This window comes from Elephas maximus, chromosome 11 (genome assembly GCF_024166365.1).
Source record: "Elephas maximus indicus isolate mEleMax1 chromosome 11, mEleMax1 primary haplotype, whole genome shotgun sequence".
Taxonomy (NCBI): Eukaryota; Metazoa; Chordata; class Mammalia; order Proboscidea; family Elephantidae; genus Elephas; species Elephas maximus.
Window position 1 is genome coordinate 113,447,032 of NC_064829.1, and position 22,866 is coordinate 113,469,897.

The window sequence follows — 22,866 nt, forward strand, 5'->3', positions numbered from 1 at the left end:
CAGGTACTGGTGAGCAGGTGCAGAAGGCTGGGCCATCCTGGGCAAGGGGTGGCCTGAGGGGGCACAGCACCTGCAGGCTCCTGGAGCCCAGGTCCCACACCGAGCACACTGCCTCGGGGATGTGTGCCGAAGGAAACTGGACGATCCAGGAGGGTCTAAGGGCGAGGTGGGTGAGATGCCGGGACTTGAACGTAGTATTCTCTCAAACACTCCTCTCTCCCCAGGCTCTACTCAGGTCTCGGCTCAGATACCCCTCCCCTCTCTCCATGAAGGCCCCTTACACAGCCGGGTCAGGCCCCTCCTTTGGGCTCCCAAGTTCCCTGTGCCTCCGCCATCGAGGCTCTGACGGCTCCGACCCCTCTGCCCTGTGCCTCCCTGGTGCCAGCCCTGACCCATCTGGGCTGTCAGTGTCTGGGAATGGGTCTGTCTCCCTCACTGGACTTTGAGCCCTGACAGGGCAGGGCCTCAGGCTGTCTCCGTGACCACGGTGTCCACAGCACTGCCTACCACAGGGCCTGGCCCACAGGAGACATTCTGATTTACTTGGTCTGAGGCAGGGACGCCTCTTTTTCACAAACAACCCAGTGATTCTGATGACCTCCAGGCCTGAGGGTCACTGGCAGGCGGCATTCTAGGGGCTTTGCGAACATTAGCTCATTTAACCTCACCACGTCCCTACGAAGCAGTTACATTATTTATCCTCCATTTCACAGACGAGGGGACTGAGGCCCAGAGAGGAGCAGTCACACGCCCAAGGCCAGGCAGCCATTTCACAGATGAGGGGACTGAGGCCCAGAAAGGAGCAGTCACACGCCCAAGGCGATGCAGCCGTTTCACAGAGGAGGGGACTCAGCCCGGAAAGGAGCAGTCACACGCCCAAGGCCATGTAGCCATTTCACAGAGGAGGGGACTGAGGCCCGGAGAGGAGCAGTCACACGTCCAAGGCCATGCAGCCAGGCCACGGGACGCCTCCAGCCTCCGCAAGCTTACCCACTGCCAGTACATTTCTTCGAATGAACTCACTTCTTGTTCCTTAACTTGCTCAAGGCAGTAATACCTGTAAATCAGGGGATGGGCTGCTAACGCTTTATCTTGACACTAAAGCAAATACACATCTACTCAGAATGAACCGTTTTCCTCCCAGCAACACCCAAAGCACCCTGCGCACCCCATTTTTGGAGATGGGGTTCCACACTGAAGCCTGGTTGCCTAGGAGAAAACTTCAGGAAGCAGCTTTAATGAGTAGATAAGAATGATCTGCAATTAGCATCAATTGTCTGCATGCAAATTAGTGCCCCCAACCGCAGGCCGCCTCTCATTCTATTCTCTTCCTTTCTGGGCTCAGCAACTCCTCCCCTCAGACACAGGCGGGTTTTATACCCACCCCCTCCCCAGCCACACCCACGCCCCGGCGGCACTGCCTTCCTGTCAAGGACCTGGAAGCCCCACGGCGCAGTCAGGCTCACCCACAGGCCTGTGCACACAGGAGAGGCCACCCTGCCGAGACCTCTCGCCCACTCAACGCCAGCTTTTTCCTGCAAGCCCTGACGCCTCCCTCTCCCAGCCCTGCCACCCACTTCTAGCAGGGTCAGATGCTCTTGGTGGTGGACCGTGTCCTACGCCACCCAGATGCCCCTTCAGGGAGGACTTACTCCCCCAGCTGCAAGGACTGCCGGGGCCATCAGCTGTCAGCAAGAAAACTACCTGGCAGAGTCACACACCTTCCTAAGCCTGTCTGGTGCAATGACTGATGGATAGAAGGCATAAAGGCCCAGCCTCCTTGTCTCCTCACCTCCTGACACCCAGCTCCAGGTTGCCTGTGGCCAACCCTGCTGCCTCCCGCCCGGCATAGGTGCTGACCTAGAGAGCAGCTCTAGTGAACGCCACCCTGCGACACCCCTCTTTGTTGGCACAGCTTTATGGCTGTCTCAGCAACGACATGATTGTCTGTTTCCCTCCCTTGACCATGGGCTACAGTGAGGCCTGGGGGGCTATGGTAAGGCCTAGGGGGCTACAGTGAGGCCTGGGGAGGGGGCTGCAGGGAGACCTGGGGGCTATGGTGAGATCTGAGGGGCTACGGTAAGGCCTGGGGAGCTACGGTGAGACCTGGGGGGCTATGGTGAGGCCTGGGGGACCGTGGTGAGACCTGGGAGGCCTCGTCCAAGTCTGCTCATTATTTCTCTTCAGTTCCCGGCACTGTCTGTGACATAATAGGTTCTCAAAAAATATTTGTGAGCGAAACGCATGAATAAATTAGTGAATGAAGGATGGAGCTTGTGAGCTCCAGGAGATTAAGAATGACTTGTCTAGAGAGGCACACAGAGAGGGAGCCTCCCTTGCTCCCTCACTGACATATACTCTCTCGTCTCTCCCCTTCAGCACGTCCCCTGGGCTCCTTGATTCAAGAAGAGCTGTGGATCACAGTATGGGAAGCCACTGACACTACAGCCAAGAAAAAAAAACCCAAACCCATTGCCATCGAGTCAAATTCCACTCATACCAACCCCGCCTGACAGAACAGAATTGCCCCATAGGATTTCCAAGGCTGTGATCTTTACAGAAGCAGGCTGCCACATCTTTCTCCCATGGAACAGCTGGTGGCTTTGAACCACCAGCCTTTCGGTGAGCAGCCAAGTTCTTAACCATTGTGCCACCTAGGCTCCTTTACTGGCACTATACTCAAAAACCAAACCCATTGCTGTCTGACTCACAGCAACCCTACAGGACAGAGCAGAACTGCCCCATAGGGCTTCCAAGGAGCGGCTGGCAGATTCTAACTGCCGACCTTTTGGTTAGCAGCTAGTGCTTAACCACTGTGCCACCAGGGCTCCCTTACTGACACCATGGGCACTCTCAAATACGACAGGTGTCGATCTGCCAGAGAACCACTGCTAAGTCATGAATCATTAACGTACGTACTGATCACCATTAAAAAACAGAATAGAACAAATCAGGCGCTTGGCACACAGCGTGGCTAAGTGTCAGCCTGTGAAACCCTGGCTGCACATGTTTACATCTGTACCTCGGTGTAGGCACAGACACACTCCTACCGCGGGTTGTGTTCAAAGAGGCCTGAGGCCACTGCAGGAGCGCACGTGTCCTGCCGTGGAGGAGGCAGCGGCTTCAGGGGACAGGCAAATTCTCAGGCCTCACCTTTGACGGGCTCAATCAGTCCCAGTGCTGTCTTTAATAAGGCCTCTGGGGGATTGTCTGGGAATCACTGCCCTATGCTACAGAGGCTGATCTCCCAGACTTCCTTGCAGCTGGGGTGGTCATGTGACAGCATCTGCTGAAGGAGGGCCTGGGGAGGCATTTGCTTTCCCATAGAAAGGGGGAGTTACAGGCTCCTGTGATCTTTCACTCTCTTCTCTGCTTCCCTTAGAGGCACAACAGCCATCTGTGGCCAAGAAGATGTCAGAATGAAGGAGCAGGAAGACACAGAGCCAGCCCTGGAGGCCTCTGCAGTGCAATGAGTTTCTCTTCATCTATGGTCTTTCTGGCCCAGGGTTTGCAGTTCTGCTAAGATGATTTGCTAGGCCCCAATCTTGCAAAGGGATTGGACAGTTACTATGCAAGTAAGGTATGTAAAATCCTTGCAGGGATTGGTCGGTTACTATGCAAACTAGGTGACTGTGTCTTACCGAGGGGATTGGTTAGTTTTGACAACCTGCTAGGCTTATAAGGGTTAATTCCACAGAGGTTGGTGGGGGGGACCTTGCTACCATCAAGAACCCGGAGTGTAGTGTGTCCTTTGGACGTGGGGTCCCCTGTGCTGAGAACCTCCTAAACCGAGGAGAGAGAGCTAATGCTGAAGATGATAACGGAGAGCAAGCGGAGGCAGCGGTGTGAGATGGCAGGAACTGGTGCAAGACAGCTGTGTGGGCTTCCTGGCCCACGGAGCGAGAGCTGACTACCTTTGGGCAGAAGACTTGCTGGCAGAGTGGATGCCTCTGGACACTTGCTGGTAAAGCTAAAGAGCTGTAACATTTGCCCAAGTGGGGGCAGAGGCCAGGCTGAGAGGGGCCTGGCAGCAGAGGTGGCCTCCAGGCGGAGCCAAGAAGTGCGGCCTCTCTGTGGGCATGGCCAAGAAGCTGAGAGCCGTCTTGGTTGGAAGCTGTCCTGACTGAGAGCTGTATTCTGTCTCCTGAGTTGTTCCTGTTACTTGTAAGTTGATTCTGAACCTGACGGGTGGCCTGTTACTTCCCCAATAAAACTCATAAGCGTTGAGTATGGTCTGTGAGTTCTGTGCGGCCATTGCTACGATTATCAAACCGAGCAGAGAAGCAGAGAGTGCCGTGGGTGTGGGAGACGGTGGGTGTCAGAACTGGTAACGTACTTGGAGAGTGGAGGTGCCTGTGATCTCCACCTGGCAGAAACCAGCTTTGGCTGCTGGTTCTTCTCATTCTGCCCCCTGAAGTCAGGCAAGTTCTGACCCCACTAAGTCACACCCTCCCTGAGCCACTGCACTCCCGGCTCTGCCCCTCTCGGGTCCCTGATAAACTTCTATTTGTTTAAGCCACTGCAGGTAGGGATTCCTACTACCTCCAGCCGAACACACTCCTAACAGATAGTCTGCGGCCCCCAGAAAGCATAAAAACTATTGTCCTGAGCAGAGAGAAGGGGAAACAGACAAAGGGTCAGAGGGAACGGACCCAGAGGCGGACGGGACACAGCCAGCCAGAGGCTTCTCTCCTCGACCTGAAATCCTTGAAGGCTGACGAGGAGCAGCAAGGGGAGGCCCATGAGCCTCCCAACTCTGCAGCAGGCAGTGGTAATCACGCGCGCCTGCATGCATGTTTCTGGAGGAACCCCACTGTCAGGACTTCAGGGGAGGTGGAAGGTGGTCAGGACGCCCCGAAGGGCCTGGAACAGGTGCAGTGCCTTACCTGGACTGCCTTGGGGGGTCACGGCTGCCCCCGCCTACGCCTGTTGGGGTGCTAGAGCCTGAGGAGTACAGTTTTGGTCGGTAGCCCTTGCTCTGGCCAGCAATCACCGGGGCAGGCGAGACCTCCCGTCGTCTGTCTGTGTGGTGGGGCCTACCGGTAGCCTCGCGCCCCCCGCCACAGAGGCCCATACTTCCCGGGGGCTTGTGCAGCTTGGCTGGCCGAGGCGCCTTGGCCAGGGCCACGCAGCTGGGGCTGGAGTTGTAGAGGGTGGTGTCAATGCCACTGTCGCTGGAGCCGCCCTTGGAGAGGGGGTCTTGCTCCAGCTCCAGAGGGTCCAGGGGGTCGAACCAGCGATCGTCGCTGTGGCTGCTGGACGCATTGCTGGAGAGGGTATTGCTGCTGGAATGACTTGAGTATTGAGGTTCTCCCTGGGAAGGCAAGAGAAGCACGTCATTCCTGAGACCCCTGGGGCAGGTGGCATGCGGGGGGCAGCAGCTGGGGGGCAAATCTTCCCTCCCCAGATCCTTCCTCCGCCTGAGTAGGGACCTGGGAGCTAGAGAGCTTTGAACCCTGCTCCCCCACTTACTGCCTCTGTGACCCTAGGCAACTGGTTTAACTTCTCTGTGCCTCAGTTTCCATATCTGTAAAATGGGGTGGTGATAACCCTGCCTCGTGAGATTGCTGGGAGGAATAAATGAGCTTATGTTCAGAATGTGCTCAAACTCAACATTTCCAAAACTGGGCTCCCAGTCTTCCTTCCCAAATCGTTACCCCTGCCTCTTCCTCATCTCCACGATGGCACGCCCTTCCTTCCAGCTGCCTTACTCAAGAGCTTCCAAGTCACCTGGGACCCTGCTTTGGTTCTCACATCCATTTCCAGTCAAACAGAAAATCCTGTTGGCTCTATCTTCAAAACAGATCCAGAACCTCCCACTTCTCCCTCCATGCCCCACCCTGGTCCTGTCCGCTGCTGCCTCCTGCTGGACTCTTCAAGGGGTTTCCTTCCTGCTCCTGTCCTGCTGCCCACATGCAGACAGAGGGAGGCTGTGGATCCGGGAGTCAGGGCATGTCCCTCCCCTGCTCAGAGCCTTTCCACGGCTCCACCTTACTCAGGATAAAAGCGAGTCCTCACCATGGCCCACAAGGCCCACGTTTTGGTCTCTGACTTCATCTCCGCCCTCTTCCCTCCTGATCACTCCACTCCATCCACACTGGCCTCCTCCCAGTTCTTTGAGCATACTAAGCATGACATAGCTCAGGACCTTCGTACTTGCTGTTTCCTCTGCCTGCAGTGTTCTTCCCTCAGATATTTTCATGGATACTCCCTCACATCACTCAAGGCTTTGGCTTGAAGGGTGCTTCCTCAAAGGCCTTCTCTGACTACCCTATCCTAAAGCAACAGTGCCTATTACCTCCTTCTTCCTTAACCAAGCTTTTTTTTTTTTTCATAGCAGGGGTCAGTTTTTGTTGCATATGTTTATCACTTCTTGCCCCCACTGGATGTCAACTTCATGCAGACAGGCTCATCTAGTGCTCGTCAGACACCCACTGAACGAATGCATGTGAAGACTGCCAAATGCTCACCGAAACTGTCTCCTTTTCCTCCTGGGCACACTGGACTACATTTCCCAGCTTTCCCTGCAGTTAGGTGTGGACACATCATAGAGTACTGGCCAATGCAATGGAAGTGGAAAGATGCAGGTACCCACCAGAGGGCTATGAGGTGCTGGGGGAGAGCAGAGCCACAATAGAGAAAGAGCCTGGGTCCCTCAATCACTGGGTGCAGGGCTGCTTGCTAAATACATTATTTTATTATATGAGAGGGAATGGACTTCTATTGTGTGAGGCCACCGAGGGTCAAGGAGGTAAAGGGATTTGCTTAAGATGACATGGTTGGTGAACATGCTTGGTGTGGGCCGGCACCAGGATGTGAACCTGGTTGACTCTAGCTCCAGAACCAAGCATTCAGCCCCTCTACAGGAGTGGAAGGTGGAAGTTGTTCCCCCTTGGGTGTTCAGAGGCCCACACGCAGGCCAAGCTGAGCAGCCAAGGGAGGTAAGGCAGGCAGAGCAGCCAGCTCCTATACCCTAGCTCCCCAGTGGAGCGGGTGGGGCCAGACTCACTTTCGAATGTCTGTGGGGGGAATCTTTGCCTGCTGCATCTTGCCGGGAGGTGTGCTTGCTGCCGCTGCTTCCAGTCATGGCTGAGAGCCGGCCCTGGGCGGGCACGTGCCACAAAGGCTCTGCAGGAAGACAGGAGACACGTGAGCTGTTAGAGGTGACTCAGGCCCTGGCCTGAGTCCAACTGAAGACTGTAGCCCTAAATGTGGTTTGATGGTCCCACCCATCCTCGGCTTGTCTGCTTAGCTCACACAGGGCCATGACCTCCCACTGGCTTGCATCCTGGGGTATAACAACCCTTAACAACAGGGGTATTTACTGAGTGCTTACTATGTGCCAGTCCTCCTCCATCATCCTCAAATGAGGCTGAACACACTCTCATACTTGCTGGCTGTTTGGACTGCCTCCTTTGCAAATTACTTGTTCATATCCTTCACCCTTTTTTCTATGGGATAAATTGTCTTTTATATTACCAGTTAGCAGAGTTCTTTATTACGAGAGGTAGAAATCCAGAAGCTGGTTAAATGTACAGAACTGTTCCTTTAAACCAAAATGGAAACGTGACAAACGCTGTTCCACAGCTTGGTCCTTCACTTTGTATCTACACTTGCTTCCCGCTTTGTAGCTTCGTAATACTTCCTCACAGAACTTCTGACATGCAAAGTTGTCTCATTTTAACAGCTGCAGAGTATTCTGCTATGTGAACGTACGTCGGTTATTTAACCAGCTTCCCACTGACGAATATTTAGGTTATTTTCAATTTTACCTTCCAGTGATGTGGTGCTCTTCCCTCTACATGCAGCTCTGAGTAAAGCAGGCTTCTGTCTAGGGCTGAGATCTAGAAGTGGCAGTGCTGGTTCAGAGGTGAAGCAGGGTGAAAACTGGGATGGCTGATGTGGGTGTCAACTGGTCTAAACTTCCATGGATAGTCGTGGGCCTGAACGAGCATCTGACCTTTAAAAAAATCTGAACCCCAACAACAGGCATTTGTTGTTGTTAGGTGCCATCCAGTCGGTTCCGACTCACAGCGACCCTACGTACAACAGAACGAAACACTGCCCGGTCCTGCGCCATCCTGACAATTGTTGCTATGCTTGAGCCCACTGTTGTAGCCACGGTGTCGCTACATCTTGTTGAGGGTCTTCCTCTTTTTCGCTCACCCTTTACCAAGCACGATGTCCTTCTCTAAGGGCTGATCCCTCTTGATAACATGAATTTGGGCATTCAGTCAATATTAAAATGACAAAATGCACCAACTGAGGATTTGAACCCAGGTAGCCTAACCCCAAGCTTTTAATCACTCCTCTGCATGCAATAATTGTAATAATGATTATTATCATTAAACACGTGTGTTGTGTCAGCACTACTACACACGTTACCACGCCGTATCCTCCCAATAACACCGCGGGGTGGGTATTACTACTACCTCCAACCGATGAAGAGCAACATCAAGACTCAGAGAAGTACCCTGTCCAAAGTCACACAGTCAGAAAGGGCCAGGCAGGAAATGGAACTCAAGTCCATCTGGCTTCAGTAGCTGAGTTCTCAGCCACTGCACCATCCCTGTGCTTGCCCCGAGGGGGCTGACACTGGCAACGACTGAGGAGAAGTGTTTGACAAGCACGAGCTGTTATTCCTCTGATGATGGGCTGACTCCTGTGCTGACGGCTGGGCAGGCGTGACCTCACTGGACTCCCAAACTGCCTTGGAAGGATGGCCACTTACAGGGGAAGGTGAGTCACCACCGAGGTCACACGCTGAGCACGCAGCAGACCCAGAACGTCAAAGCAGGCCTGTCGGAGCCTGAGCTCACGACCACAATACTCTGCTGTCTCCAGCCCAGCGCCAAGGTCCTGCTGGAGAAGGCAGGCAGGGAGGATCAGGGCCGCTGCGGGAATAGCCTGGCTGGACTTGGTCAAGGTGTCACTGCACGTGTGGTTTCCACCTGGGAACCGTGGATACGGTAAGCTGGAGAGGCTGGCCCCTTCGTGCTGTAGACGGTTTCCTCTTTGGAGCAGCCCGCACACCTAGGAGATGCTGGCCCCCTGGGAGGCACTGGAGAACCACATTTCTGCAGACCGCCAAGCCCTGGCAATCGCATTCAGCCTCATGGTGTAAAGACCACCTCTAACGCACAGGACTCCAACATCTGTGTTTCCAGCCTGGGCCTCGTCCCTCAGTGGCTGGTATGGCTGGAGCCAGGATGGGAAGCTGGCTGGCCCTAACTCCAGAACCAGGCAGTCAGCCCCTCCGCTAGAGTGGAAGGTGGAAGAAGTGCTCTTGTATTCAGCTGCCCAGCGACACCTCCCCTTGGGTGTCTGATGGGCACCTCCCAGTGAACATGGCTGTCATGGATTGAACCGTGTCCCCCCAAAATGTGTGTCAACTTGGCTAGGCCATGATTCCCAGCATTGCGTGGTTGTCCTCCATTTTGTGATCTGATGTGATTATCGTCCGTGTTGTAAATCCTAACCTCTATCATGTTAATGGAGCCCTGGTGGTGCAGTGGTTAAACACAGGGCTGCTAACCAAAAGGTCAGCAGTTTGAATCAAATCCACCAGCCGCTCCTTAGAAACCCTCTGGGGCAGTTCTACTCTATCCAGTAGGGTCGCTAGGAGTCGGAATTGACTTGAAGGCAACCGGTTTCTTGGGTGACGTTAGTGAGGCAGGAGTAGATGCAGTTATATTTACGATACAAGACACAATCTATAGGATTAGGTTGTATCTTCAGTCAATCTTCAGACATGAAAAAGAGAATCACGCAGAGAGACTGGGGGACCTCATGCCACCAAGAATGAGAACCAAGAGGGGAGCATGTTCTTTGGGCCCAGGGTCCCTGGGCTGAGAAGCTCCTAGAGCAGGGGAAGACTGATGACAAGGACCTTCCTCCAGAGCAGACAGAGAGAGAAAGCCTTTTCCTGGGGCTGGCACCCTGAATTCAGACTTTTAGCCTCCTAAACCATGAGAGAACAAACTTCTGTTTGTTAAAGCCATCTGCGTGTGGTATTTCTCCTATGGCAGCACTAGATGACTAAGACAGTGGCCAAAACCAGACTCATCTTCCCCTAAACCTGTATCTCCTAGTCTTCCCTGCCCAGCTGTTAGCAGCTTCAGCCTGTCTGCCGCTCAGGCAAAAACCCTGTGTCATCCCTGACTCCCCTCTCACTCTACAGACAGGCATTAGGAAATTCTGTCAACTGTACCTTCAAAACACCACATCCAGAGCCTGCCCACCTCTCCTCCTCACTGTTCCCACCTTGACTCTCCTCCCACCCCACAGGGTCGAAATGAGTTGGAATCAACGCTAACGCAATGGCTTAAGACACCCAAGAGTCTGCAGCCAGAGGGATCCTGTGAACACCTGAGTCAGGTCCCATCCCTTCTCTGCTCAGAAGGCTCCTGTCCCACACTGAACAAGGGACAAAGTCCTCACCATGGTCCACGAGGCTCCCCACACCATCTCCATCAGCTCCCTGCCCTCATTTCCCCCCACTGCTCCAGCCACACGGGCCTCTTTAGTGTTCCTCCCACACACCAGACACACTGTGCCCTCAGGGTCTTTGCACAACCTGTTCCCTCTACTGGAACGTTCTTCCAGCCTCACCTGAAACGGAGGTTTATCAGAGATTTCCCCCAAGCCTCGCCGACCTCTCTCTGGTCACTGTTAGTCTCCACTTTATACTCAGCATTGCTGTGATCACCGTCTCACTGCTATGCCTTTCCTGATCACCCATCTCTTGCAGCGGGCTGTCTACTCCAAGAAGGCAGGGGCTGTGTCGGTCTGGCTCATGCTGTATCCCAGCACGTAGCTTGGGATGTACCATTAGTAATGCACGGAACGAACGGATGGATGAAGGGCTAGATTCCTGGCCCTCCTAGGCTCCCATGTGTTCCTTGTCCCTGGCTCTGCCTGTGGCAGGCCCCGATCCTTCTGCCTGGGCCCTTCACTAGTCCTCTGGGTTGGCCTTCAGTGACCTTCCGGCTCTGCTGCCTGGCCCCTGATATGCTGGGCAGGTCATGGGTGCACATACGGCTGCAAGAGGTGCTGAGACCCTGGAAGCTTGAGGTTTCAACAGGTTTTGGTTCAAATTCCAATTATGCCATTCACCAGCAGGGACCCTGGACAAGTGCCTGGCCCTTTCTGGGCCTCATCTTCCTCATCTCTGAAATGGGGCAATCACAACGCCCACTCCATTGTACTTCTGAGATGACTAAACATAAAGGCACGCGGAGTACCTAGTACAGTGCCTGGCATGTCACAAGCACACCAAGCGTTGCTATTGTAGCTAGGACCACTGGCACGATCGTCACTGGGTCAGGATTGGGCAAAGCCCTGACTAGGCTCACCGCCCGCCATTAGAATGCCTTTCTCAAGGCTTTGAGCGCGCTCCGGGTTTCATGATTATTTCCAAACACAGGCTGCCGTGATGTGTTTGAGTGTGGCAGGGGGGCAGGGACAGGGCTAATCAACTTATAACGTGGTCCAAGGGAAGTAAGAGGGGAACCATGGCACGCTCTAGGGGACAGAAGAGAGTAGAAGGGAAGAACAAGGGTGAGTTTCCATGACACCTTATTTAGGGCCCCTGGCGAATGCTGGAAAATGTCCTCCCGTTTTACACTTTGGCGTAATGAAATCGCCAGGCAACACTTTCCTCTTTTTACTCAACTAGAGACGGGGGAAAAGATCTAAATTTGTCTTGGAGCAAAGGCGCCAGAACTGCAGGCAGCGACAGGCAGGAGCGAGCACGCAGAGGAGCAAACCAGCTCTGCAGGCCCTGAGGCAGCCAAAGACGGAGCAGGCTCAGGGGTGCAGCCGGCTTGGCTGAGGTTCAGCCATTTCCCAGGGCTGAAGGCAACTGTGGGGCTGGACTGCTGAGGCATTCTGCAGGCCACTAATCCCACCCCAATGGTGCCTGAGGGTCCCAACCTCTCTGCTGTGGAAGGCGGAGCTGGTCAGGCACTCACAGGGTTCCCCCACAGCTGCCCAAAATCCTCGGACAGCCCCTAAGAGGAAACAGCCACCCTTTCCCCTCTGATGTCAATACTTCCTAACACTTAATGATTTTTTTTCTTTTGAACCCACCCACCCACTCACCTGGTGGGTCTCAAACTTCAAAGGGGTTATGCAGTTGTTATGTGAAATTATGTTAAAAAATTCATCTAAGTAGTACATACCAAATCAAAAACCCAACTCATAGCAACTGTTTAGGACAGAAGAGAACTGCCCCGTAGAGTTTCCAAGGAGTGCCTGGCAGATTCGAGCTGCCAACCTTTTGGTTAGCAGCCGTAGCACTTAACTACTACGCTACCAAGGTTTTCTAAGTAATACATATGCATGCTGAATAGACATACGCGGAGAATAAGCAGCTGAAAAGATGCACAGTCTCACTGGTGATCGGGAAACCACCAAGTAAACGCAGTGCAATTCCACTACATACCCACAAGGGTGGGCGAAATGTAAAGGACTGACTGTACCGACAACTGGGGAGGATGTGGGCGACTCTAAACTGCATACGCTGTGGTGGGGTGCTGTCCAGTACAGGGTGTGGGCAACTCTAACCCTCATACGCTGGGGTGGGGTGCCACCCAGTGCAGCTATGTTTGGCAGTTTCTCACAGAAACTTATAAAGTTAAACGCTGCCTTATCACACGATGCAGCAATTCCATTCCTAGTGTGTACCCTACAGAAACGTGGGTGTTTTTCAAAAGACAGGTATAAGAAGGCTCCTAGCAGCACTGTTCTGCGCAGTTCCAAAGTGGACACAACCCAAACGTCCACCAGCACAGGAACGGGGTAACACACCGTGGGCCGAGCTTACCATGAAGTGCTACTCATGAACAGCACTGCTGCATACAAATGCAAAGCCAGGCCAAAGGAAGTCACGCTATAAGCAACAGGACAGGGTGGCCTCTGGGGCGTACTGATTGGGAGGGACATATGGGGGGCCTCGTCAAGGTCCGCTTCCTGCCCTGGGTGTGTTCACTTTTTGATATGTTATCAAGCTGTACACTCATGAGTTACACATTCATGAAAAAAAAAAAAAAGGTGAAGGTTTATGTAAAGAAAAGCCACATTTGATAAATGCTACTAATTTTGAAAAAAAAAAAAAAAAAAAAGCCACAGAACACAGTTACTCCTGTTCCTCTTCAGAGCAACACCTCTACCCCTTCTCAGCCATCTTCCAGGTGGTTATAACTTCTGTGCTGTCCATCTGTCCGTGCTCCTGACATCTCCGTTTCAGACCCGCTGCTGATGCCCTGCCTGGCCGGGTAGGCCTCGGGCTCCCTGTCTCCCACTGCTCCCTGGATGACCTCTTTAGCCTGACCTGAAGCTCTTACAGCTGTGTTTTATGTTACATCCATCACTGACAGGATGGGGGTGCCAGTGAGAGGTCCCATGGGGTCCGGTGGGCACGGCTGGGCTGGGGGGAACCCACCTGGCTTCTGGCGCTCCATGGTGCTCTCCTGGCTGGTCAGGCCGCCCGAGGAGGAGTCGCCGCTGGACGTCCCATCGTGGGTGAAGTGGGAATCAAAGGACAGCAGTGGGTGTGGGGCAGCCGCATACCTGCAGGGAATCGAATGGAACAAGACAGGGTGAGGGATCTGGGTGTCCAAAACTGCCTGCACCCAAACCCTGCTCCTCGGGGGTCTGAAATGCTCAGAGGCTCTGCCGTGGAGAAGAGCAGAAAGCTGCTGGCAGGCTAGAGGAGTGAGCTGGGGAACGTGCAGTTAATGGAGGGTCAGAAGTGCTGAGTCCCAGGGAGCAGCGAGGCGGGGAGTGCAGGGCAAGGCGGGGTCATCAGGAAGAAGGAGACAGCAGCCACTTGGGCCACCATCCTGCCAGCCATGGGCTCCTCCAAGGTCCTGTGGGGTGAAATGGGGAGCCTGTTGTCAGGAGCTATGATTCCCAGGCCTGTCTAGGCTCCTCCAGGGTCCTGTGGGGTGAAACGGGAGCCTGTTGTCAGCAGCTACAACTCCAGGCCTGTCTAGGCTTCTCTTCTTCTCCACTGGAGAGAGGCAGGACAACGCAGCATTTGTAAGTACAGGAGGCCTGGAGCTCGGAGGGTTCAAGCCCCACTACTGCCTCTTGTCCACTGGGAGGTCATCACTTCCGAGTCCTAAGCCTCAGTTTCCCTACTTGTCAAAAGGAGATGATCGGAGGCCCTTCCTCACAGACTGATGACATCTTATGTGCCCAGTGTATAGCCTGGGGCTGGCACATGACGGGCTGAGACAATCAGCTGACAGGCCAGGACTCCACGTCTCTGCTGGAGGAAGGCACCACACAGGGAGAAGTGTTGGCACCGCTTCAAAATGAGGCAGCTCCGTCCCTTACTAGCTGTGTGCCCTTGACCAGGCAAGTGCTACCACAGCTGAGCCACTGTTTGCCCACCTGTAAAATGGGGACATCTTCTACCTGACAGGGCTGCGGAGTGGAAGAAATGACATCACAAAGTTATATCCTAGATAGAGATTCTCCTGGAGGCTATCTCTGCTTGCCCAGCTCTCCCCAGAAGCAAGGGCCAAGATTTAAGGGCGGACGGCCGCTGAAGTTCTCCTCTGCCTCACATCCCCGCAGCAGTCTCCGAATTCTGTGGAGGGCTCTCAATGGCCATTCCACCTCAGATCACAGCCAGTCGGGGTAGAAGCCCTTCTCCCTGCCTGTGACTGGTGCAGAAACGGGCCTCTGATGCAACTCAGGCTAATGAGATGAGAGGGCATGTCAGCTACAAACACTTCCACAAAGTACCTCTGACTCTCCACCCTTCAAGTGCATGACGGGACAGCACGCCCTGGTCCCTTGTGATTGGCTGGGTGGGGTCATGTGACTAGTTCTTGTCAATGATTGAGAGAAGTGACTTGGAGATGGTGGCTGCCTGGGCAGCCTGGGTCCTGAGAGGTCCCCTGCTAACCAGCAGCGGAAATGTCCAGTAGGTGAGAAGTAAAACTTTGTTGATTTAAGTCACTGAGAGTTTGAGGGGTCTGTTATGTAGCATAACCTGTATGAAATGGGGGAAGTCTGCTGCGGGGGGCTTCTGGAAAAAGTCTCCTTGCTCCTGAGAGAGATGACATGAAAAAATGTCTCTTCTCTTCCTCCAGTTGTTGCTGGGTTCACATACAACACCTTAAGCCACTGTTGTTGTTCTGCTACCTGACTGAGGACGATGCTAACACTGACGGTGGAAGAGAGGAGGCGGAAGGAAGGAAATGGAACCCTGGTGGCATAGTGGTGAAGAGCTACAGCTACTACCCAAATGGTTGACAGTTCGAATCTACCAGGCGCTCCTTGGAAACCCTATGGGGCAGTTCTACTTTGTCCTATAGGGTCGCTATGAGTTGGAATCGACAACAGCTTTGGTTTTTTTTTCTGGAAGACTGTCCTGCCCCTAAACTTCCTTTTATGGGAGGTGACAAATTCCTACAATGTTTCAGCCAGTCAGAAGCAGCCAATGACATACACCCTATACTGTGGGGAGTTACTGGGTGTTTTCATACATTAGTAAAGGTAATACTGTGATTCCCTATTTGGTTCCTTGTGTCTATAGTTTCAACTTGGGCGGACCTGGAGGAGAGAGGAGGTGATAAACTGGGACCCCCAAAACCCACAGGAGGAGTGAACTGACTTCTCCAGGGTCACTTTGCCAAGTCAAAGCCCAGGCTGTCTCTACAAAGACCAAGGCCTAAACGCCTAGATGTTAACACCTCCAGGACAGCGGGGGGGGCGGGGGGGGGTGGGGGGGTTCAGAGTGCACTGGGCTTTCTGCAGACTTGATTCAACTCACCTGCCAATAAAATACCTATTATCCTCCCCCACCCAATAGGCCTTGGCCTCTAATGCCCTTGGAAAAGAAAGATGGAGCTAGAACTCAGTAAGAAACGTGAGACTTAATTCTTAGTTTTCTTAACATCCGAGGTCTCAGTTTCTGGCAATTTAAGGAACTCTGTAAAGGCAACTTTGACTATAAGCAATCTTCGCCCTACTGGCTGATGTGGCAACCAGCCACTTGGAAAAATGTGGCTCCGCCATAGCTGGAAAGTGAAGTGTTCAGGTGTTTAGTTTTCTCCAAATGTCTGTATCAAATCCAGGGTTCTAAAGAAAAACACCAGCAGCGGCTGTGAGGTCAGCTAGGGGAAAGTGGAAGGTACGAGTGGTAGACGCTGCAGCTGCTTTCCCGGTATCAGTTTTTCTCTTCCTCATAACAGAATTCCAGGTGAATTTGGGGCAGCAATGTGATTGCTTACAAGCCACACTTCCCAGCCTCCCTTGCAGTTCTGGCCGGTGAGATAAATGTGAGTGCTGCACACGACTTTCGGGAAACCTCCCTGAGAGTATGCCATGCTATGCCTTTGCCTCATCGTCTCCTTCTGGAGCCTGAGCAACCATCTTGGACCAGAAGGCAAGATGCAAGGATGGCACAGCATGAGAGAAAAGGAGCCGGGGTCCCTGATAACGTGGGAGAGAGAAATAAACCACTGTCTTGTCTGAACCACTGTTAATTGGGCTTTTCTGTATTACACAGCTAACCTAATCCTAACTGATACACCATCTTTAGCTGGACATATTTTACCACGTTTTATCTCTCAGGTGAAGGAGCCCTGGTGGTGCAATGGTTAGCACTCAGCTGCTAACCAAAAGGCTGGTGGCTTGAACCTACCCAGTAGCTCCCTGGGGGAAAGACCTAGTGATCTGCTTCTCTAAAGATTACAGCCAGGAAAACCCTATGGAGCAGTTCTTTTCTGTCACACGGAGTCGTTATGAGCAGGAACTGACTCGACGGCAGCCAACAACCACTACCTCTCGGCTACAGTCTCCAATCAAGACAAACTGTCCTTTACCCGACCCACGTAATTCTCTTACTAACAAGCTTTCTTGTTGTTACAGCACAAGATGGCTGACCTGCGTTGACCATTCATTAGGATGCTGACTGTGCCCCATTTGGGACCATTTCTCTCACTGCCAAATTTTGGTCACGCTGACAATCAGGACAGCTCAGCATTTGCCTAAGCACAGCTCGGTGCAAACACTTCCGGGACAAGAGAGGATCAAGTATCTGTCTTTAACCTCATCTGAGAGATCTCAAAGTAATTTCTCTATTTTTTCTTTGAAGATGAAGTCACTTTAAAGAGAAATGGTGTGGGGTTTTGGTGAGGAACTAGCTGTAGTTCCACGTGTCTCCAGGCAGAAGCTAGACGGACCACCTGGGCGGGCCAGGGTTGGGGTACCTTCAAGTTAGCAGGGGCTCGGATGCTGGCCTGAGCACCCCACTTGGCCACAGAGGAAACTACCAACACAGATGTGAATGTGGGCAAGAGCCTCACCTCAGGGAAAGGGCTCAGCCTGCTCTGTCAATCTCCTTCATTGACTGACAGGACAACGGGGGGTGAGTTACAGGATAGTTGAGCAGAGGGGGAGCCGTTGATGGAGCCATTGTTGGCTGCCCCCAACAGCCACCTTCTTGGTGCCAGCTGGTGGAGTCCAGGTTCCTCTGGCGGTCAGCCCTCTGCCACATGGCCTGAGTCAATGCTAACACTCTAAGACAGGCAGAGGGGTCCAATGCAACCCGCTGTTGGTTCAGGATTGGGCAAATGACCCAGTCCTGGGGAAAGTTTCTTCACCCTGAGGAACAAAGAGAAGCTTTTCCCTCGTCTTCTGCAGGACACTGGGCACCGTTTTTTGCTTGGGGCCACAGTAGCCATCATGGGGTCATGAGTGCAGCCAGGTTGCTGAGGACATCCGGAGTTGCATTCAGCAGCCTCAGAGCCACCCTACATAAATCCTCTTAATGCTTCATGCCTTCTTGAGTTAGATTTTCTGTTACTTGCAGCCAGATGCCTCCTAACTGATGGACCAATCTTTATGGAGCTGGCAGAAAAGAAACAGAAGGGGAAGAAAAAAAAAGCTATCCAAGTGGCCCGATAAGTGAATGGCTGGCCCAAGTCCAGTTCTGTAGGCTTTCTAAGCCTGGCACACAGCTCTGTCCTCATGCTTTCTACTGAGCTTACTGGTTTTGTACATGAAGGTGGCAAACTCCCGAGGAGAGGAACAGCATCTGGCTGATTTCCGGGCCCCAGCTGCCAAGAAGGCCCTGGCACACAGCAGAAACGTTTATAACCCTCACGCAGATGACACAATCTTCCTTGCTGCAAGTGAAGAGGACTTGAAGCACTTACTGATGAAGATCAAAGACCACGGCCCTCAGTATGGATTACACCTCAACATAAGGAAAACAAAATTCCTCACAATTGGACCAATAAGCAACATCATGAAAAACGGAGAAAAGACTGAAGTTGTCAAGGATTTCATTTGACTTGGATCTACAATCAACAGCTGTGGAAGCAACAGTCAGGAAATCAGACAATGTGTTGGGAAAATCTGCTGCATAAGACCTCTATAAGGTGTGAAAAAGCAAAGATGTCACGTTAAGGACTAAAGTGCACCGGATCCAAGCCATGGTGGTTTCAATCACCTCATATGCATGCGAAAGCTGGACAACAAAGAAGAATTGATGCCTTGGAATTAGGTGTTGGTGAAGAATTCTGAATATAACACGGACTGCCAGAAGAATGAACAAATCTGTCCTGGAAGAAGTACAGTCAGAATGCTCCTTAGAAGCAAGGATGGTGAGACTACAACCCAAATACTTCGGATATGTTATCAGGAAGAAACAGTTCCCAGTGAATGACATGCTTGGTGAAGTAGAGGGTCAGCAAAAAAGAAGACGACCCTCAATGAGATGGACTGACACAGTGGCTGCAACAGTGGGCTCAAGCACAACAATGACCGTGAGGATGGCACAGGTCTGGGCACTGTTTTGTTCTACTGTGCACAGGGTCGCTATGAGTCTGAACAGACTCAATGGCACCTAACAACAACAATGGCACACTGAATGTGTGCCAGGCACCACTCTAAGAGCTCCACATGGTTCACCTCCTTTAATCTTCACAACACTCAGAGGCAGACATTTGACATGTGAGAAAATTTGAGGCACAGCGAGGTGCGTCACTTGCCTGAGCCTGCATAGCTGTTAAGAGGCGGGGCATGGTTTTGAACTCTTAACCACCATGCCACTGTGCCTTCCTGTAAACATAAGATGGGCCATGTGACAGGTTCTGTCAAGGAGGGCCTTCATGCTCCGGAAAGCTTGATGAACTCAGCAAGCAGGAGGCCTGGTTGAGAGGACAGCAGGTGACAAGAGTCCAGAGGGGGACAATGATCCCTGGCTGGGCTAGAATGCCTGACTTGGGCCTCAAGGGCTCCAGGATGTCACGCAACAACTTTGTAGCAGGAAAAGGTGAAAGGATAGGAGGTCAGAGGCCTCTGCAACAGCCCTGACCCTCCTCTTGGGCCTCTTACTGCAGCCTGTGGCCGGCCCTGAGAGACACTTCTGGGGGTTTAGGGGGTGAGGTGTGCTGGCAACATTTGGCAAAACTGGGAATCCAACTGTGGATGGAGATAAAAATGCTGAGACAGGCTGCAATTCATGGAAGAGAGACAGACTTTTCACTGTAAGGAGTGCTGGAGCAACTGGACATCCAGAGGCTAAAAAAGAAACCTCAATGACGCCTTATATAAAAATCAAGTAAAAAAAACTAACTAAAAACATATCACGGGCTTAAATGTAAAACTATAAAACATCTAGCAAAAAACCACAGGAGAACATCTTTGAGACCTCAGGCCCAGGCAGAGTTTGTAGACAACATCAGAAGCACGGCCCACAAATGGAAAAAATCATAACTTGGGCCTCATCAAGATACAAAACTTAAGCTCAGTGACAGGCCCTGAAAAGTGGGTGAAAAGACAAATTTAAGATTGGAGGAAAATATGTGCAAATCACACATCCAACAAAGGACTTGCATCTAGAACATACGAAAACTCTCAAACATTAAACGCAAGTAGAAAAGGGAAGATGTACGCAGATGTTTCACTGATACACAGACGGCAAATAAGCACACGGGAAGACGTCCAACATCATTACGTACTACTGTCATTGCTGGGCGCCGTCGAGTAGTTTCCGACTCATAGTGACCCTGTGTACAACAGAATGAAACACTGCCTGGTCCTGTGCCATCCTCATAATCGCTGCTATGCTTGAACCCACTGTTGGAGCCACTGTGTCATTAGCTATTAAAGAAATGCAAATTAAAACCACCATGAGATACCACTACCCAACTATCAAAATGGCTGAACTGAGAAACACCGATAACACTAAATGGTGGCAAGGAGGTGGGGCAATGGGATCATTCACACATTCCTGGTGGGAATGTAAAACGACACAGTGATCACACTCTTACGTACTTATCACAGAGAAATAAACACTTATTTTCGCACAGAACTTGTATACCTTGTACGTGGTCTTAGCTACACACATGCGCATATGCACGCACACGCACATGAGTACACGTATAACTGGTGAAACCTCAATAAACTCTATGGGCTATACCAATGTTAATTTCGCAGGTCGATACTGTATTACCGTTATGTAAGACTGGGCCAGGCTGCGAGAAGACTGCACGGGATCTCCCTGTACGTTTCTTTGCAACTTCCTATTAATCTAAAATTATTTTAAAATAAAAAGTTTTAAAAAATAATAATAAAAGTGGGAACATTAAGACTTTGGGGGGAAAAAATGCTCCCAGGAGTTATGAGTGACATCACCCCCGTCACCTTTGTCATCTGCTAATCACTCCACGCCAAGCGCCACTGGCAGCCTTGGCTCTTGCTGTGCCTGGGTGCCCCCCGCCCCCTGCACACACCAGGCCTCTCCCCATCCCTCCTCTGTTCTGTGCGCCTGCTTATTTATTCATGGCTGTGGCCTCTGCACCGTCTGCAGTGAGTCCGCTCTGCTGGCAAGCTCCTTCTGGTCTCTCTAGGCCCTGCTCACGTGCCACCTCTTCCGGCCAGTGGCCCTCAGCTCTGGGCAGGGCTATGGCTCTGGCTCCCTTCTCCGAGCTGAGTCTATCAGAGCGCTTGTGACAGGAAATGGTTTCCAGGACGCTCTCTCCACCAAGTGTCCTGAGAACAGCAGTCCCTAATAACCAAGTGTTTTGAATCTCTCCCAGCACCTGGCACCCAGCAGGCTCCTGGGACTCTCTGCTGAATGAAAGCTGACCTGAGGCTGCTGGAAAGTAAGAGTGGGCACGTCTCCCTGGTTTCTACAGCAGACACCTAGAGCCAAATGACGGTTAGCACTGCGGCTCTCAGCGCACGCTCCCTGGCCCAGCAGCACCACATCGCACACTCTCCTTCAGACCCCAGCCAGAGACTCCAGGGCTGAGGCCCAATAATCTGTCCTCTAATGAGCCCTCGGGGTGATTCTGATGTACACTAAAGATTCAGAACCACTGTGGACTGACCCCGATCTTAAGGCAGGTGGTCTCATTTAAACAAGCTCACCCACCCTGTCCTTTCCCTAGGCACTGAATATACACTGAGTGTCTACCATGCGCCAGGCCCTGCAACTGTGAGATGGAAATACAGAGACGAATAGGAAAGCTCCAGAGAGTAAGCTGGTTCATATGCTCTGTATGCGTGTGCCATACACAGGCCAAAAGAATGGCGAGTGCTCAAGGCCATGGTCAGGAAGTGCATGTGGGGCAGAGCAGCAGCACCTTGCCTGGTGCTGGGGGAGTATCAGGGAAGGCTTCCTGGAGCAGCAGCATCGAAGCTCCAGTTGGCAGGGTGGGGGTGGGAGTGAGAACATGGGCAGGGGGATTCTGAAATGCAGACAGTCTACCTAGGAAGCTGGCAGGGGTCGGTATGGCTGGAGAGGTGGGCTGGGTCCTGCTGGCCCCAGTGAGGGCAAGGGCTGGGCCTCCCTGGTCACAGTGATGGCGAGGGCAGGGGCTGGGCCTTGCTGGGCACAGTGGCCAGAAGTAGAAAGATTCCTCTGGCTGCTCGGTGGAGTGGACCAGAGGAGGTAAGGCTGGAGGCTGGGAGCCCAGGGAGGTGGCCAGGGTGGGACCAGGGCGGAAGAGATGATCAGAAGACTGAGTGGATGGACCACGGGGATGAAGGAAGGAAGGAAGGCTTCAGGACCAAGCCTGTGGCTCTGGCCTGGGGACTGGGAATGACGGGGCCATGCGGAGGGACCTGGGAGGGGGACCAGCATAAGGCACTGGGCTGCAGGCACCAGAGAGCAAACTCAGCTGGGGCCAGATCCTGCAGAGTCTTGAGTGTCAGTCGGCACAAACTGGGTTTATCCTGAGGGCACTGGGGAGCCATGGAGAACTTGGGGAGATCCTTGGGCTGCCAGGTTGATTGAGGTGGGAAGGGGGAAAGGCTGAAACCTGAAGACCATGAAAACTGTGTAATGCTGGTGGCCTAGTCTGGGGGCGGCCAGGGCTGTGGAGTTAGATGAATGTCTGTGTTGGACAGCAGATGTCTTACTCAAATGTGATACAGGGGTCAAGAAAATGGCAACTGAAATTCTGATGCTAGAAAGCCAATCAGGAGTCCTGCCCAGCCCAGCTTGGCCCTAAACCTTAATCTCAGACACAGCCAATGCCCTGGTAGGGGACAGGCAGGAGGGGTCCTCTGATAGCTTTCAGGCGTCCAAAAATCGCACAGAATGGCATATAAAATTGTGGGGTATGTGCATTTCCTGGCGAAGAGGGGTCCATAGCTTTCATTAATTTGAAAAGAATGAAGAGATTCTGACCTTTCTGGCGATGGCTTGTATCTTGCGTAGGTGGCCGAGCCGGGGGTGGAGAAGCTCCCAGAAGGCTGTCGGTAGGGAGGGACTCTGTCGGCCCCTGCTGGTGATGCTGTGTAAGGGGTTTCTGGGAAGCTGACAGGCCTGGAACAAGAGACAGGAGGGAGGAAGGCGCACGGGTTGAGGGGTTGAGCGGAGAGAGTATC

At 52.7% G+C, this 22,866-nt stretch overlaps 1 protein-coding gene across 7 annotated transcripts in view; it reads right to left on the minus strand.

Moving 5' to 3' along the window:
- The window catches only part of SIPA1L3 (signal induced proliferation associated 1 like 3), a 292,300-nt gene that overhangs the window by 47,955 nt on the left and 221,479 nt on the right, over window positions 1–22,866 (minus strand). For all 7 annotated transcript variants that reach the window (XM_049901371.1, XM_049901365.1, XM_049901368.1 and 4 more), the window contains 4 exons: window positions 22,667–22,804; window positions 13,445–13,572; window positions 7,010–7,128; window positions 4,887–5,314 (listed from right to left, as the gene is read on the minus strand). In XM_049901371.1, coding sequence (XP_049757328.1) covers window positions 4,887–5,314; window positions 7,010–7,128; window positions 13,445–13,572; window positions 22,667–22,804 — 813 coding nt within the window. The remainder of the gene's footprint in view (window positions 1–4,886; window positions 5,315–7,009; window positions 7,129–13,444; window positions 13,573–22,666; window positions 22,805–22,866) is intronic.